Source organism: Argiope bruennichi, chromosome X1 (assembly GCF_947563725.1).
Source record: "Argiope bruennichi chromosome X1, qqArgBrue1.1, whole genome shotgun sequence".
Classification (NCBI taxonomy): Eukaryota; Metazoa; Arthropoda; class Arachnida; order Araneae; family Araneidae; genus Argiope; species Argiope bruennichi.
In genome coordinates this window covers 129,285,878-129,303,845 of record NC_079162.1, presented here as the reverse complement: position 1 = coordinate 129,303,845, position 17,968 = coordinate 129,285,878, and the positions used below count along the sequence as shown (strand labels likewise).

Here is a 17,968-nt window from a genome sequence, read left to right as displayed (position 1 = left end):
GAATAAAGTATAAAGTTTATATCTATTTAGACAGCTATGTTTTAAATACTATGTAATGTATCAATCAGCTTCTTTGCAATTATGGTCATTGATCAAGAGCTTTGTTAAAATTATATTTTAATCACCTTCTCGGCAAAATAATCAATAAACAGAGCTTCCGTTCCTTCCTTCAGGTTCAAATTCGAGGTAAAGTGAGAATGGCAGTGTTTCATGTATTTTAACCATTCTTGTGCGATTGCCCTTGACCGCATTGTCTTATTGTCTTTTTATGTTGTTCTAGTGTGACACCATGGGAATGATGGTACTTGCTTTCTCTCATTTATGAATTACTGCTGCTCTGGTTTTGCACATCGGAGTATTGGATATTGCTTGAATTAATTTTCTGAGAACAAACTTCAAAGACATCCTAGTTTAAATATTTCTATCACAACAGGATTTAAACCTATCTTTATCAGTGGCAGCTGTCAAGTAATAGCCCCCTCACTCTCCTTCCCCACTCCCATCTTTCATTTTCTACGGAAGTATCAACAAGAATTTACATTACATTATGTTTACTATTGCTTGCGCCCTCTATGCAAGCGGAAAAGAAAAGAGTGATGGTGCGTGCAGAGATTTAGTAATGGACGTCAGAAATTGAAGATTTAAATAGCATTTCATCGAAAATTTTGGTCTCAAACAATGAAGGCAAGTGTAATGGTGATATTTTTGGTGATCTGTAATTTCATTTTGTTTAAATATATTCTCACATTGCAATCAGTTCAAATTTGCATCTGCTTTATTTTATGCTTGTGAAATCATCAGCTGTTCTCAATTGAAATTTAGTTCCTTTAAAATTTTCATTTTAAAAATAAGGAGTTGCAGAAAAGTTCGTAAACTTGATATCGCGTTTAGTTTTATTGAAATTTAGAAGTAAACAATTCTGTTTCTTTTGCAATTCATTTTTGTTTTCTTTGTGACTTTTTCCGAAACTTCATCATGTATCACTTATTTATTAATCTTTTTTGTAGAATGAAATTCCAGCATATGGACGCTGTGTTTTATTATATCTTGTATTTTATAAATCACTTCAGTGAAAATTTAAATATTTTTACTGTATAAAATTTTAATAACATTCCTTCAATCAAACATAAATGTGAAAGGTTTTAATTTTTGTAATCTGATAAAAAATTTCAAATATCAATTTCAAGAATTTGCATAGCTTTTAAAGCATTAATTCTAAAATTATTTTGCTAAGCTGTTTTGAGCTGCTGTGTAATTTTAATTTTTTAATAATGTGTGAGTTATTTATTTAATAATGTTTGACTGTCATTTAGATTAATTTTTATAACGTAGACGCCGTATTTAAATACCACAATGTTTTTCGTTCTTTTACTGAAATATTACTGAGTAATGTTTTGAAATAAAATAATTAAGGAAAATATTAGAATATCTTTTAAAGATAATCTTTAAAATTAAAATATATGAGTGTGAACAAAAAATATCTTGCATAAATCAATTTTGCAGCAACCCTTTATTTAAGAAATTATTAATTCTTTCTAGAAGAATAAAATATTTTCCATGGAAAAAATGCTGCATTTTTCTTTCTTTTGAGACTAAGACAGAATTAGTTTGCATGAATTTTCAAAACTTGGTTTATTATATTTTATTGAGAAAAGCTTGATTATCTATTCTAACTTCTACAAACATCTTATTTTAATGTGCAAATATTTAAATTTGGTGGTATTTATAAATCTTTTTCTAGCTTTTCTATAGTATTGAAATACAATATTTCTAAATGTATGTTTAATCACTATAATTGCATTCTTTTTTTTAGACAAGAAAATGTTCATTTTGTTAGCTACAGTTATTTTGAATACATAATATTTAAATGTGTAACTCTAATGGGAAAAATGAGTTCTTGAAAAATTTCTTGTAAATCAATGAATTAAGTTTTTTTTTTTTTTTTTTTTTTTTTTGTTATATAAATTATAAAATGCTTTGTTCCTGACTTATAATTTATTTTATAATGGAAATTTTTTTGGATGTAAGATATTTACTGTAAACATTTTATAATTGAAGTATATGAAAAAATAAAATGTATATGAAAATACTTAAAGAAAATAAGCCCTAGTGCAGTTATTGCTTTCTCTAATTTATAAATATTTTGAATAATAATATTTTATAAATATTTTTGAAGATAAAGTTTTTAATTTTCATTAAAACTAATTTATTTAAGCTGTTGATGTAGATATTTAATTACACAAAAAAATTAATAAAAATTCTAATTTATACTATCATTTTTTCTGATAATACTTAGTAGTTAAATTATTTCTTGTTTTTATTAATATTTTGTGTAAATTAAGGTATTAAATTTTTTATAAATGCATCATTTATATCTTTTCTATGGTAATTTCTATCTCTTTTCTTTGCTAAGTTAAGAGTTTTGAGAATTTCATTTTAGTTCAATTAAAACTATGTTGTGTGTGTGAAATATTTATGGATTCATTGCTATTTATTTTTTTATAGGATTAAATTTTTCTTTTAGTTCTGCTTTTAAAAATGTATTATTTAATAATATTCAGTAACTCTCAATAGGAAGATAAAAAAAATATTGGAGAGAGAGAAGAAAGCATGTTCTATTTGTTACCCTGTGCATCTGCATGCTTCATGCACATTGTTTGCACACTCAGTTTGAATTCGTAAATTTTATACCAAAGTATGTATTATTTTTAACTGTATTTCATTTTTTTCTTTGAGAAATTTATATGTTAATTGTTATTTAATAAGTTTATTATACATAATATGAACTGAAGCATATTTCTATCTCTCTTTTTTTATGTTATTTGTAGGTAAAATTTTTATTTGTTTAAGGACTTGTAGTTAGTACTCGACACTATTTCTGAATGTGCAATTTGAAATGCTACTTGACAATGAACTTTGTCCATATTTACTATGAACACAAATAATATTTAAAAATGTGTTGAATGAATGATTTTTCAAGCAAATATCACCTAAAATGAATTAAAGCATTTTATTTTCAAGAGACAAACAGGATTTTAAAAAAAGGGACTTCTCATTCAGCCTAAACAACAAATATATTAGGATTTTACTAAACTTATGTGACTATCGTTTGTTCCTCATTTAAAATATAAATTTTAGTGACATCGCTCTTTGCCTTCACAAAATGTTTTGTTAGTATCTTTGTAAAACTTAATTTTGCCATATTATGTACATTGTTACTTAGATGTATTTACGATTACTTGCGAACATTGTTCTCTTTTCTTTTAAAATCAAAAGGGAGTAATGTAAAATTAATGAGAATTTTGTAATTTATTATTTTTTTAAAATAATTTTAATAAATGTTTGCTGAAACGTGCTTAGATGGAACATTTTCCAAGTGGTTTGAAATTTAACAGCATTTGACATTTTTAATTATATAATGCCTTTTAAAAGGAATCAAATACTTATTTCCAAAATATAATAGTATTTACAATTAATTGAAACAAGAAGTAAGCATAGTTGTATTTTGTTTGAATTTAATAAAGGTAATCTACAATGTAGTTTTTTTAAAGTGGAAATTCAATTACTTTCATAATAATACATATAATGTTTGCATTGTAATGTTTAATGTAATATTTTAAAAGTTAAATGCATATATGAGATGGTATTATTATTTGAATTTTATGTTTCCTGCAGATTAAATGTAATATTAAATAGATTTTATTTATAACATTTAAGAATCCTTATAATGATTGGTTATTATGTTTAACTTTTTCGAAGTGTAGTGCATTCCTTAAGCTTATTTTATTGGAATCATTCATTTAAATTTCCTCTCATTCTAAATTATAAACTGACTGTAAAGTGGATACTTTTAATAGTTCCACAATCTCAAATATTAGAAATATAGGGAATTGAAATAATTTCATTTTAAAATTTCTTTGAAAGATGCATGTTAGAATATTTGTTTGTTTCATTATGCATATTACTTTTTTTCACTTTCAAAGTCATAGTTTCAACTGAATATTATTCCAAAGCTGTCATTATTAAGTTATACCTTAATAAAATATGAAGTAAAATTATAAATTGATAGTATTTTATAATAAGCTTAAAATCCTTATATTTCTATGAAACTTGAATGTTATTATGAGATTATTTTGTATTTTATGGATAGGTTTTGAATATCATTTACTTTTGCTTTATGTTTCTATTTCTGTATTGGAAACATCATGCTTATTTTATAACATATTTTAAGTGAGAACTTAGCATTATTCCCATTTTTATTTTGGAGTATTTTTCTTCAGAACAAGAGAGCATGTTCATTTGAGTAATGGCAGGTAAACTTTTTTAATGTTTTCCTCCCAAACATGTGATAGCTACAACCTTATTAGATCTGGTGTTTTTTCATAGGATTTCAAAACTATTGGCTGGTTTGTAGTGGCATTTGCATTTTAATTTCAGGGTGGAATATAGAATGCTATATAAATGAATTAAATTCCTGTAATTGCTCTAATTTTTTTTACATATTTGCTTAGAAAATTTTCAAATTTTTGTGATAGACAGACATATCAAATGTAGATGAATGTTTTATTTTGTGATTTTAAAAGTAATGTTAGTTAACAATGTATTGTTGGGAGGGGGAGAAACCAGCCAGCATTATTCTGCTGTTGTTAATCATACATTCATGAAAATAGTATCATTTGAAAGCAATTAAAGCATTCTTAAAGATTTTTGTAATAAAAATTTCATAAGGAGCCATTTATGTATTGAAATAAGAACAAACTTCAAAATTTCCAATAGCAATACCCATTTTCTCATCAAATTTCAAAAGTTATTTAAAAGTTATACCAAATTTCATTAATCTAGGTTTATTCATTTCAAAATTAAGAACTAGCAATATTTTGACCTTCTAATGTTAAAATAAAATTCGGTTCATATCATAATTATTGAACTTATTATGAAAATATAATTATGGTATATTAACCTGAATGTATATTCTGGGTAATTCTTCTTCAATGCAGAATCTATTCATGATATCAAGAGAAGGATAATGTCATAGTAAATTTCAGAGTTTGTACAATTTTAAAATCTAGACACTCATCTATGAGCATTGTCAGCACATCGTCTATTAGTATAAATTATACTACAAATTTGTTATTTTCCATATAAGATACAAACCTTGATATGTGAATACTGTTTTAATAAATTTTATGGTTTACTTGCTTTTTTTTTTTTTTTTTGTCAGGAGAATCTTTATTTTTTAAAAACAGTTGGTTGAAATCTTTATTTTGTTATCTTAAAACTAAACTGGTGTATGTTTTAACATAAACTGTAATATATGGTGTATGTAAAACATAAACTGACTTATATGTGTTTAATATCTAGCTAAAGCTTTAAAATAATTTTATGACATCAGATTTTGTGCTCAAGTTTAATGATATAAACTGCAATGTGGCTATTTATCCAGAGAGATTTTTATATTTAAATAATATTATGAATGAGTAATCATGATCTGTAATAATTTTGCCTTGAAAATATTTATAAAGTAGCAATTTAAATTTTACAAATGTAAGGAAAATTATGCTATATCAGCATTGTCTAAGTCAAGAGATTTTGGATATAAAATGGAGTAGACTTATTAGAGTCAGGACTGTGGTGGCTTTACTGTAAAGTCTTGAGTCTCAGTGCCTGAGAATATCAGGTTCAAAATCTGATTCTACTAAAGATGTCATATATGTGAGCCTGGTGCATATTAAGTCTGATGTCTGGCGCTATTTGACCTCCTATTATTGTGATGCGGAAGATTTAAGAGGGAGGTGCCTACTCAGGTATCATCCTTTTCATCTAATCGGGGTGTAAACTTGCAAAATTTATCCCGAAATAGTCCTAGTGTTGCTTTTCAAATGCGGCATTTGTGGTGAATTGCATATAAGCCAGTAACAGCGCTTCTGCCCGAACAGCTGTTTTGGCATAATCGTATCGTTACTGGACTGCTGACCCAAAGGTCCCAGGTTCTATCCTCACGCGTCGCAACCTGCACATTGGTGACCTCGGACTCTGAACCTTCAACCTTCGTACAGCTGTTGTGGCGCCATCTACCCGCAACTAAAAGTCGCCAGACTCACTTGGCGCAGCAAAGTCGTCAAACACACGTGACGCAGCAACTCTAAGTCGCCAGACACACTTGGAGCATGAGCACCCACAAAATCGCTCGCCATAACGCTTGGCGCTATTCAAACTGGGTACCGGCCCATTAAGACAACAGCTACTCCTAATAATACATCACCACTCAACGCCGTATCGTTCGTCTCCCCTTCGACTCACTGGAGGGAGAGTACTGTGGTGAATTGCATATAAGCCAGTAACAGCGCTTCTGCCCGAACAGCTGTTTTGGCAAAATCGGTTAGTTACTGGCCTTCTGACCCAAAGGTCCCAGGTTCTATCCTCACGCGTCGCAACCTGTACACATTAATAGAGTTAAACTAAATCACGTCCTGCCAGATATTTCAAAAATTGATTAGACATACATTTCACTGAATCAGCATTTTATTTCCATTTAAAAGTAAAATATTGGGCAAAATCCTAATTTAGTGTGCCTCTTATTTCCCCAAGGATACCGACAGTATAAAGTCACCAATCAAGATGGCTGACCATATAAACTATACTGTAAAACAGTTACCCACTATTTTTATTAAAATTATGAGATTTATTGATTACTATTATTTTATCTAAGAACACTTCTTTTTGAATCTTAATGGGTCACAATGCTGAATCTCATTTGAATTCTGAATTAATGAACTTTTGCAAACTGACTTTGCTGGTGTGTACTTTAAACAATAAAATTTGGACATGCGATGCCTTTGGCATTTGAAGAAGGTACCAGGCAGAAGTTTTTAACTTAAAAAGAAATATATATCCTATGACTTCGCTAGCAACTGAACGTGAATCTGTCGAACGTAGCATTGTTGGCTCATTAAACTTAAAGATTCTGAGAATTAAAAAAAACAGAACTAGGAAAAGTGAAAGCATCTGTTCCTAATAGCGTCACTAATAGAGACTGATGGTTTTCTTAAAGAGAAAGTTGAAGGAATAAATACACTTACTGGGCATCATATATATTTCGAAATATAGACATTGATATCCCTTATACAGTTTGTGATTATAATAATTCTGATTATCCCAGCCATCAGACATTGGATTATTGAACACTTACAAACTTATTGATTGATCACGGGAAATCTACAAGCAGAATACAAATCGCAAAAAATTACATTGGAATGATAAGATAATATGAAAATGAAAAACTGTGAAATAAAGACAAATGATTCAAAAAATTCGAGCAGATGTTTTTTTTATTTTTTTTTATTTTATGTTCTGACAAAATTTGTAAACAGATAATTGTAATTAGAATAATATAATTTGATAAGAATTGCAAAAGGATAAATATTTTCTGTTCATATTTCACTTTAAAAATAACATTGACTGTTTCATTAACAGTAATAATACTGTCAATTATAAAACATAATTTAAATTCTTTAATATATATTTATTTGTCAAGTATTTTTAATTTTCATTTCTTACAAAACTACTGCAGTAGATGTACAGTTAGTAAAGAAATCAGTGCTACAAGTACTAGGAAAATTCTTTTTTTGGGTTGCCATATTGGCGACAAACTCGGGCGCACTCTAAACTAGGGTTCAACCAATTACTGATTACCAACTTATATTAAAAAATAGAGAATTAATATTCATGTTATTAATTGGCAGAAGAATAATTCATGTTATTAATGGAAAACTTGTGGAATTAGCACACTTTTTATGCCCTCTTCCTTACTCTGTAAAATTCATTGTTTTCTTTTATGATTGGCCTGTAATTTCAGATCTATCTATAAATGTAGAAATGCTCAGTTCTCAGTTATTTAAGAATCGATAAATGTTTATCTCCATTCTATTAACTACTTATTCAAATGAAATAATATGTTTAATTTATTTGTAATGCATACATAATAATTTTCAGATTCATAGAAAAAGAATACTTTTCATTGCATTTTTTTTTTCAACCTATGAAGTAGTCCATATATATATATGTATAATATATATATATGTATATCTTTAGTGCAGTTATAACTAGTAGTGTTATTATTCCTATATTGTTGCATATCTGAATGCTGAATTCATACATTTCAATCCTTTTATTTAAAAAAAAAAAATTCTAAAGAATTTTTTTTTTCAATTTTTATATTTTATCTTTCTTTCCAATCCTTTTATTACTGTTATAAACTTTCCTATTGTTTTTCATTGTATAAATAAAAGTAGCAGGATATTTGAGTTTACTCGTCTTATAAAGATTTCATTTCTCTTTTATTCTTCGTTTAATTTACTTTAAAAAGTATTATGTGATACTAAAGCATTCTTTTTTATGTTAAGCAATCATAATAGCTGTTTACTTGTTGCGCTATATATATATATATATATAATATAATGTCTGGACCGGGATAGCCTGGTTGGTAGGGCGTTGGATTCGCGTCCCTTAGGTTGCTAGTTTGAACCCCTCCGGTCGAAGACTCCGTGTGTGTGTGTGTGTGTGTGTGTGTGTGTGTGTGTGTGTGTGTGTGTGTGTGTGTGTGTGTGTGTGTGTGTGTGTGTGTGTGTGTGTGTGTGTGTGTGTGTGTGTGTGTGTGTGTGTGTGTGTGTGTGTGTGTGGCTGGCTGGCTGGCGCACGTATAAATCTGTCATGGTCACAAAGCCCTCCATGTCGAGAGTAATACCACTGAGAGCTTGTCTATGACAAGTGCCATTAGAAACAACAACATATATGTCTGCTGTATTCCGTTTTATGTAAAAAAAAAAACTTTTTAATATATCTGTTGACATTCATGTTCAGTTCAGTTTAATACATTAACTGACAAAATCATAAATTTAATCATTTTCAGTATATATATATAATTTTCATCAATTAAATGTTTAATCTAAGTTTCTGCTCAATATATTGCATTGAAATCATTAGATTTATTATTATATGATACTTAATATATTGTTTTTATTAATATTGCATATGTTATTTTTTATATTTAAATCATTGTTTTTTAGGATTCTGATTGTTGTTTTCCGCACAAAATCTAAGCAAAATGCAACAGGAAGGAACTGTGAAATTTCTTAAGTTTCATCAAGGCAGCGTACGAGGTGTTGCATTTAGCCCTCGAGTAGGTATACTGAAGCATCTATCAATTACGTTTTAAGATTGAGGTTAAAAGCAGAGGCAGCAACTTTAGGGCAAAAAAGAGAGCAATTGCCCTCTGTCAATGATTGCTTTCCCCCATCCCCCATTGACGTAAAATTAAGTTTTAACATTAAAAAAAAATTGATCGTTTCGGAGTTTCGGGATAGAGATGTAGGGTTGGATATCATAGAATCTGATAATTTTAATTTAAATCCTATCTTGAAATTGCATAGTAAACAGTTGAAATAAATGAATTTGATGACCTAGCCAACAAAGGTTAAGCTGGCAGAATGTCGGACATCTGATTCAATTGTCATTCACTCAGCCTGCAATTTATATACATATAACTAAAAACCGGCTTTGCAACAAATGAATCAGTTGTTACATTTTACCAACTGTTTTTAATCGGCCAGCTAAGAAAGCAATACAGTGGTTGTCATACAACACAATGCATGAAAATTTGTATGGATTATTACTTTCATCAGTTGTTTTGATAACTTGTCAGTGGAACTGTTTTGGAAAACTAGAGCATCAATATTATACAAAATTTGAGTGTTAGAATAATTCAGAAAATGCATGCACCCTTTTCAACTTGTTTTCCTTGATTCAGTATTTATTCAACAGCTAAGAAAAGAAGCTACATTTTATTTATCTAAAAAAACTTTTTTTGAAACAATTTTGCAAGATTTTCTAATTTATCATATTTAGCTAAGATTTTAATTACATTTCATTACATACTTTTTTTTTTTTTTTGACAATACTGCGAATGCATGAGCGACTTTCCATCTATTTTCCCTGGTTCTGGTTTAACTAACCACGTAAAAAAATGAAGCGACATTTTATTTATTCAATCGTTGCATTTTGCAATAGTAAATGGTCAAGCTTTTTTTAGTACATTCTATTTTCTTTATCGTAATTCCTTTATCTTGTTAAGGGTTAAAATTCAACCTTGTGTAATCACATGCAACTCCTGTTACCCTTCTTTTCCAATACAAGCTTGCTAAGAAGAATTGTTATGCTGTAGTCAAATGATATTAATTCAACACAAATCAATGGTTTAAATAAAATATGTAAATGGAAATGAGATTTGTTAGTAGTCTGTAAAATGTTTTTTTTTCTTTCCTTTTTTTTGTGATTTAATTCATTAAACTACAATTATTTTACTAATAAAATATTATGAATTGTTTCAAAAAAACTCTATATATAACGTAAAACATATATTTTAAAGCAGTTTCATGGCCGAAAAGAGAGGAGACACATTTGTAATTTTAAAACTTCACTTTATTCCAGAGCAACGGCGAGTCAGGGCGCCGTACCGCAATGTCGAAGTACCTTTCCACCCAGGGATTTAATTCTTTCGATAATTATAAATTTTAAAGCACAGAAAACTGATCTTGTCGACTCTTTATAATGTAAAAAAAATATTTTTAAAGCAGTTTCGTGGTCGAAGAGAGAGAGTATTCTTCTTCTTGTACTTTTGTAATTTTAAAACATTGCTAATTGCTAATTTTTAATGTAATTTTTAAACATTTAAAACATCCATCCCGGGAGGCATAATTTATGAACAAGACTCGCGGACGAACTGGCGTCCGTTCACAAGCGATACAAGAGCAGAAGAGAACGGGAAACGGCAGAAAAATTTTTCCCGACGATTATATATGAGATTTTGATAGGGATCTCTGTACACATGTCGATTTAGGATAGGGAAATCTAGGTATCTTTTAAAAAGAATTTGCTTAGCTTGACAATTTTTTATCCCTTCACTCAGAGTGTGGGAAATGCTGATTTTAGCATTTTTACAGAGCTTCTGTAGCATTAATTGAATAAAAGATGGAATTTGATTAGGAAATAAGAGAACATTTTAGAATGAAGTTAATATGGGCTAAATTAAGATAAAACTTTGGGAATTAATTTATATTTTAAAATATCATTACAATTTCCCCCCAACGCAAGACACTTAAATGTGGCAGGGCCCTTCGACACACAACCAAGTAAGAAATTTAAATGCATATTAAAAGTGATACCCAAGTTTTTTTTTTTTACCTTTACATTAATACAAAAATAGTTTTCAACAAAGATATTAGTAATATTAAAAGATAAATAGTTATATTTGCTAAGATATTATGTAAAGCTAAATAATCAACAATAATTACAAAATATTAATAAATTAAATGATATTATGCACAAATGTATTTTGACCATTTAAAACTTAGAAATGAAAATAACAATTTTAAGTTGAAAGATTTCATATAAATCATTTGGAAATGAAAATAATAAATGCAGTATTAAAAGATTTCATACAAAACACTTGTAAATGAATGTAATAAACACAAGATTCAAAATACTCTTATGATAAATATTAGGGAAATTAATAATATAAAAAGCATTTGGATAATTTTAAAAAAATTGCATTTGGAAACTTGGAGGTATTTTGGACAAGTGATGACAGAAGGTAGCTTAATGACAATCAGAGGTGTAAAAAAAATTTCTCCTGAAGTATTTACTACCTTAGTCTGATTATCAAATGCCTTTATGAATTATATAAGAAATTTAGTCTATTATTTTTCTTCAGTCACAAGATTTGTATGCTTACTAAAATATTAAAGTATTTTGACGAGAGGATTGTTTAAATTACAATCAGAGGTGTAGAAACATTTCCTCTGATGTATTCACAATTGTTCTCTGATTATTATGTGTCATTACTTTTATTTATTTTTATTTAAAGATAAAATTAATTTATTTGAGTAAATCGTTTTTCTTGATTTTAAAAGCATTAAGGTAAATTTCGAATAAAGCATATTTACATTTATGTATAAAACTTTAAATTTGATAAGACTCAAAGATTTAATATTTTAAATAATACTATAAAAATATCATTTGCATTAGTACTAAAATTCAAATATGCAATCAAAATAAAATTTAAAAAAAACTACACAACATAAATGTTGTCTTTCTGTAAGAAACAACAGTGTTCTGGATAAATTCACTTATTAACTTTCACCAGTTGAGTCAGAAACTTCTGATGGATATTTTTTTTTTTTTTTTTTTTGAACACTAATCACTTTTTGATGTATCACAGAAAGGCTGTTTTGAGCACTGTATTGAAGAGAACACTTTTAAACTTGAAGAAAGGTGATTATTATATGTGGCGAGAATGTAACACAAAAATGATATCTTCGAAATCTGGTGGATTCATTTGGCACAGACAAGGCTGAATGGAACTTCTTTAAGAAATGACGAGGTAAACATAACAGGAATGAAGGCAGTGGAGAAAACATGGACACTGGAATTACGCATAGGATTACTACATTGGCGGCATGATTGGAAAATGAAGGCACGTAGAACTCAAGCGTCGAGAAAAGGCATGGCTGGTTAGCCGGTACGAAGTAATGCCGAACCAGTACGGAAGAGCAACGGCGAGTCAGGGCGCCGTACCGCAACGTCGAAGTACCTTTCCTCCCGGGGATTTAATTCTTTTGATAATTATAAATTTCAAAGCACAGAAAACTGATCTTGTCGACTCTTTATCATGTAAAAATATATTTTAAAGCAATTTCGTGACCGAAGAGAGAGTATTCTTCTTCTTGTACTTTTGTAATTTTAAAACTTCGCTTTATTCCATCCCATTCTTCCATTCCATTTATGAACAAGACGCGCAGGCGAACTGGCGTCCGTTCACCATCGATACAAGAGCAGAAGAAAGCGAAAAAGGACAGAAAAATTTATCCCGACGATTATACAGTTGACTCCCGATTATCCGCGGGCGGATTATCGCGATGCGGATTATCCGCACCTGCCGCACAAAGGTTTTTTTTTTTTTTTTTTTTTTTTTTTGACTGATTTTTTTTAAAAGTGCAGTTTTACAGTTATGCTTTTGTAATTACATAATACATTACAGTATTAAAACAGTACATATGTATTAATTTTTCTGTGTATCCTTGACGCCTCTCGTAAATACAAAGCACTTTTCTGTTTTCATTAACAAAATGCATTTTAGGTTAGTTTTGAATGATATACTAAAATATTAAGCGTTAGTTAAACATCCTGCTGTTTATTTTACGTTTTATTGTACATAAAACGATTTTTCAAAGTTGGAATGACTGTTTTCTTTTTTGCTATACCCGTTTTTAGCTTTTTTCGGATTATCCGCGATTTTTGTTATCCGCGGCGGCCGCGCCACCCAATTCCGCGGATAATCGGGAATGTACTGTATTCTATGAGATTCTGATAGGGATCTCTGTAGACGTGTCGATTTAGGATAGGGAAATCTAATTATCTTTTAAAAAGAATTCGCTTAGCTCGACAATTTTTTTATCCCTTCACTCTGACCGTGGGAAATGCTGATTTAAGCATTTTTACAAAGCTTCTGTAGCATTAATTAAATAAAAAAGATTGAATTGGATCAGGAAATAAGAGAACATTTTAGAATGAAGTTAATATGGGCTAAATTAAGATAAAACTTTGGAAATTAATTAGGGTTTAATTTATATATATATATAGTTGGTTATTATCCGCAGTTCCTTCCAGGAAGTGACCAAACTTGTTGAACGGATTCACACCCAAATTTTTGAGATCCCATAATCAGTATTAAAAATATGAAATCGGAACATGATTTCTTTATTCGGCTAATTACTTCACGACAAAAACTATTTATTTGCATTTCTTCTTTTAATGGCCTATGGATAATCCTATTTTGATAAAATGATGACTAATTAAAAAAATATTCATTGAATATTTATATTTATTACATTGAGAAAAGCCAGAATTTAAAATGCACAAAAAACACTTTTTTCAGAATATTCAAGTACTCAGTAAATCTAAGTAAATAATTCTTAAAAATTTGTTCCAATTAAAAAAAATGAAAACCAGCGAGTTTGAAATGATGAAATGATCTCTTGTTTCTTTGTAAATTCATTACAGAAGAATTCCATAAACTGGCATTTCCCAATTTTTGTTGAAATAATTAACCCACTTTTTATGTAAAATACCAAGATAAGAACCGATATATCAAATGCTAATATTTTTCTATTCAGAAATGCTTTTAGGTTTTCTATTTCTATCTTTGACAATTTCATTCTATGATCCATTACAAAAAAAGTAATTTCTGTGTCTAGTGGTAAAAAGTTAGTAATCCTCGTTACTACTTGGCGGGTTTTGTCTTTCTGATTCTTGGTTAGAGGAAAACCGTAAAAAAGAGGGGGGGGGAGTATTAATTTACTTATAGCCGATTCCAGTACTGCTTGTTCACTTTTTTTCGCTAAATTATCACAAAGTGAGTTTACCTTTCAGTAAAAGATTCCTTGTAAAATAATTGCTTTTACCATCCTGTGATCTTTACAATCAATAAAAGTATTGTAAATTGTAGCGAGGATTAAAGCAATTTTTCTTGCAATTTGACATTTCAATGACAGATTTCAAGAAATAATGGGGGGGGGGGGGTCTCGCTTTTCTTGTTAAATGTGGCGGAGCTTTTGCTAATATCTATAAATTCATCACAAGTACCTGATAAAGTGTAGTCTGCTGCACCTGCCTCTTAAAGTATAACCTGTTTGAAATACAACTCTGAACCCAAGAAGTCTTCCCAGAAGTTTATATTGCAGCTAAAAGTTCTTTCTATTCAGAGTATTAGCCTTGAAGCAAAATAAAATATTCTACATTTCTTGGAGGCAAATTTCAGTTGTGTTTTTTGTTTCTTTTTTATTTATTAATTACACAACCTTCCTTTTAATGTTTATAAAAAGAATATTTAAATACTAAAATAGGTTATTAATTTAAAAAATGTCTGAGAAACCATATAGTTTCCTTCTTCTTTTTTATTCCAATAGTTTTACTAGTCATAATTGTTGCATACGTTTTATATATATACAGTGGTGGCAAAAAGTGTGGACATTTTGTGAAAGTTTCACGTTTTTCAACTTTGCGTGCTTGTAGAAAATATTAATTTTCACTTAAATACAAATGTTTATATATCAAATTGAAGATAATTTAATGTAGAATTTAATAATAAAAACATTATTACAATATCTATTACATAAAAAGTTACTCTCATTTTAGTAAGATCTATCTTAGATTTGCATTTTTTTTTAAGTGATACTTACAAAATCAATACTTAGTAGGATAACCCTTATTTTTTAAGACAGCTTCACAGCGTCTTTTCATCGAGTGAACGAGTGTTTGGAGTTCATCTTTCGTAATCACATGGTGCCAAGAATCAATTATAGATTCAATAAGTTGTCTTTTATTGGATGGACGGTTTTTTCGTACAAGAATTTTCTAACGTCGCCACAAATTTTCAATTGGATTGAGATCAGGGCTGTTTCCTGGCCATGGTAATACATCTATGCCTTTAGTTTGAAACCATGCTTATCATACTTTTGCTGTGTGGCATGGAGCTGCATCCTGCTGAAAAATAAATGGTGCTTTGTTGAGGAAGAAATCCCTGATGGAAGGTATAAATTTTGGGTCCAGGACAGTTTCGATGTATTTTTTGGCATTCAGGATGCCATCAATCACTTGAATTCGGCCCACACCATCTGCAGACATACATGCCCAAATCACAGCATTTGTTGTTGTTTTTATAGTTTCTTCAATGCAATCAGGATGAAGCGCTTCACCTACTCTACGTCTCACGTATTTTCTACCATCACTACCAAAGAGCGATATTTTAGTCTCATCGCTCCAGATTACTTGCTTCCATTCATTTTCTGACCATTTAATGTGTTCTTTTGCCCACTTAACTCGTTTTTCGCGCTGCTTTTGATTTAAATATGGTTTTTTCCTTGGAATTCTAGCTTGTAGTCCAAATCCTGATAACCTTCTTATTGTTCTAGAACTTACTGCAATACCCGCTGCATTCATTTCACATCTAATGGCATCTGATGAATTTTTTCTATCTTGAAGGCATAGCCGTTTAATTTTTCTATCGGTAGTAGCACTTGTGCATTTTTTTTTTTTTTTGGCCTTATTTTCCACTGATTTCGTTTTTTCACAACGTAAACAGAACTTTCGTACACTAGAACAAGTCACTGAACCACCAACTTGTCTTGCAATTTCAGCATAAGAGAGGCCATTTTCTCTCAATATGACAATTCGGCTTCTTTTTGTAGATGTCCAATCAGTTCTTCTTGTTGGTGACATTGTTTAAAATTAGTTTAATTAAAAAAAAGGACTTACAATATTCAAAAACAACAATACTCTATTTAATTGTATTAGTATGCATCATTCCGCAAAATATTTCCACAACAATAACTCTTTTATCATCCAAATAACCTAAACTATAGTTACAGACATTTGTTTGGTCCTCAGAACAGTGTTTGTGATTGGCTAGTACGCTTTTATTACAAAACACGTCATTATTCAAAACGATTTGTTTTTGTTTGTTCTACTAAAATGAGCGTAACTTTTTTGTAATACAGATATTGTAATACTGTTTTTGTTATTAAATTCTGCATTAAATTACCTTCAATTTGATATACAAGCATTTGCATTTAAGTGAAAATATATTCTACAAGCACGCAAAGTTGAAAAACGCGAAACTTTCAAAAAATGGCCACCACTGTGTGTGTGTATATATATATATATAATATAATATAAACAAACGACAGTTTTTGGTTTCTGTTTTTGAATTGCATGTTTTTATAAAATGTTATATTTGGAATCTTTGTTATTAAAAATATTTGAATAAGTTATAAAATATGTGAAACATTTTTGAGATTAAATTTAATTGTTCTAAACTAACACTATCAGTAGATTTAAATTTAAAAAAATTATGATCAATTGATTACCTCATTTTAATTTTTTTTAGTTATATAAAGATCCTTGTTTTTAATTATGGAGAAAGAATGAATTCAATTTTTAAAAGATCGATTTATTTTTATATCTAAATGCGAAGAAGATCCCATTGTACATATTGCATAAAATGTTTGAATAATGAAACGACAAATTTCATTATTCTGCTATTGCAACTTGGCGAAAATGTTGAAGGTAGGGGGGGGGGGTCACAATCAGTGGCAGATTTCCAACGACGCAGCTGCCAAGATCGATAAAAAATTTAATTTACCTAATTGTTAAATAAATATGCATGCTAAAATATTTGGATAATATTAACATTTTATCTAACATGATTGGGTGAGGTCCCTGTATGTTTCATCACTTTCTCTTAGTTATTAGAATATTTATAAACCAAGCATTTATTTCATTAATTTTTTTGTGCAAATGTTCACGTTGGGCGGACTTTAAATCAGAGAGATAAGCAAATGCATATTCTTAAAAGTGGTAAAATAAAAATAAAAAAAATATTAACCCAAAATAAATTAGTAACATGTTAAAACTGCTGTGAAATATGAAACTAGATTGACCATCTTGTTAAAGAGGGGTCTCGTAATGTGCATTACCTAGGGCTGCAAACTACCTAAATTCGCCGCTGGGTACAAATTATTGTAAAGAAAATTTTAAGTTTGTTCAACTTTCATGTTTTGAAATTCTAACTGAAACAATTTTTTTAATTTTAAATTTTAATTTAGGATTTCAATGTAAAAAATTTTTATGTTGCCTTTTAATGCATATTACACTTATGGAACTTATTTTAAAATTGGAATGTTATGGAGATTTGCATGAAGAATATTTATTCATATTGTTCACTATAATTTTTACTTTTAAAAGCATTTATAGATGTTTTCATTTGAAGAATTGAAAAATGCAAACCGTTAGTTAAGAATATATTTACATAAAGAAATTTATCAGGAGGAATAGTTTAATAAATACTGCTTTTAAT

General features: G+C 29.1%; 1 protein-coding gene across 5 annotated transcripts in view; it reads left to right on the top strand.

Moving 5' to 3' along the window:
* Positions 1–502: 502 nt before the first annotated feature.
* The window catches only part of LOC129959462 (uncharacterized), a 60,521-nt gene continuing 43,055 nt past the window's right edge, over positions 503–17,968 (top strand). For 2 of the 5 annotated variants that reach the window (XM_056072300.1, XM_056072298.1), the window contains exons 1-2: positions 2,573–2,695; positions 9,066–9,178. In XM_056072300.1, the coding sequence (XP_055928275.1) occupies positions 9,104–9,178 (75 nt within the window). In that variant the 5' untranslated portion in view covers positions 2,573–2,695; positions 9,066–9,103. Of the gene's footprint in view, positions 685–2,572; positions 2,696–9,065; positions 9,183–17,968 lie in introns of those variants that run through there. The other 3 variants (XM_056072303.1, XM_056072301.1, XM_056072299.1) reach the window with 2 other exon arrangements.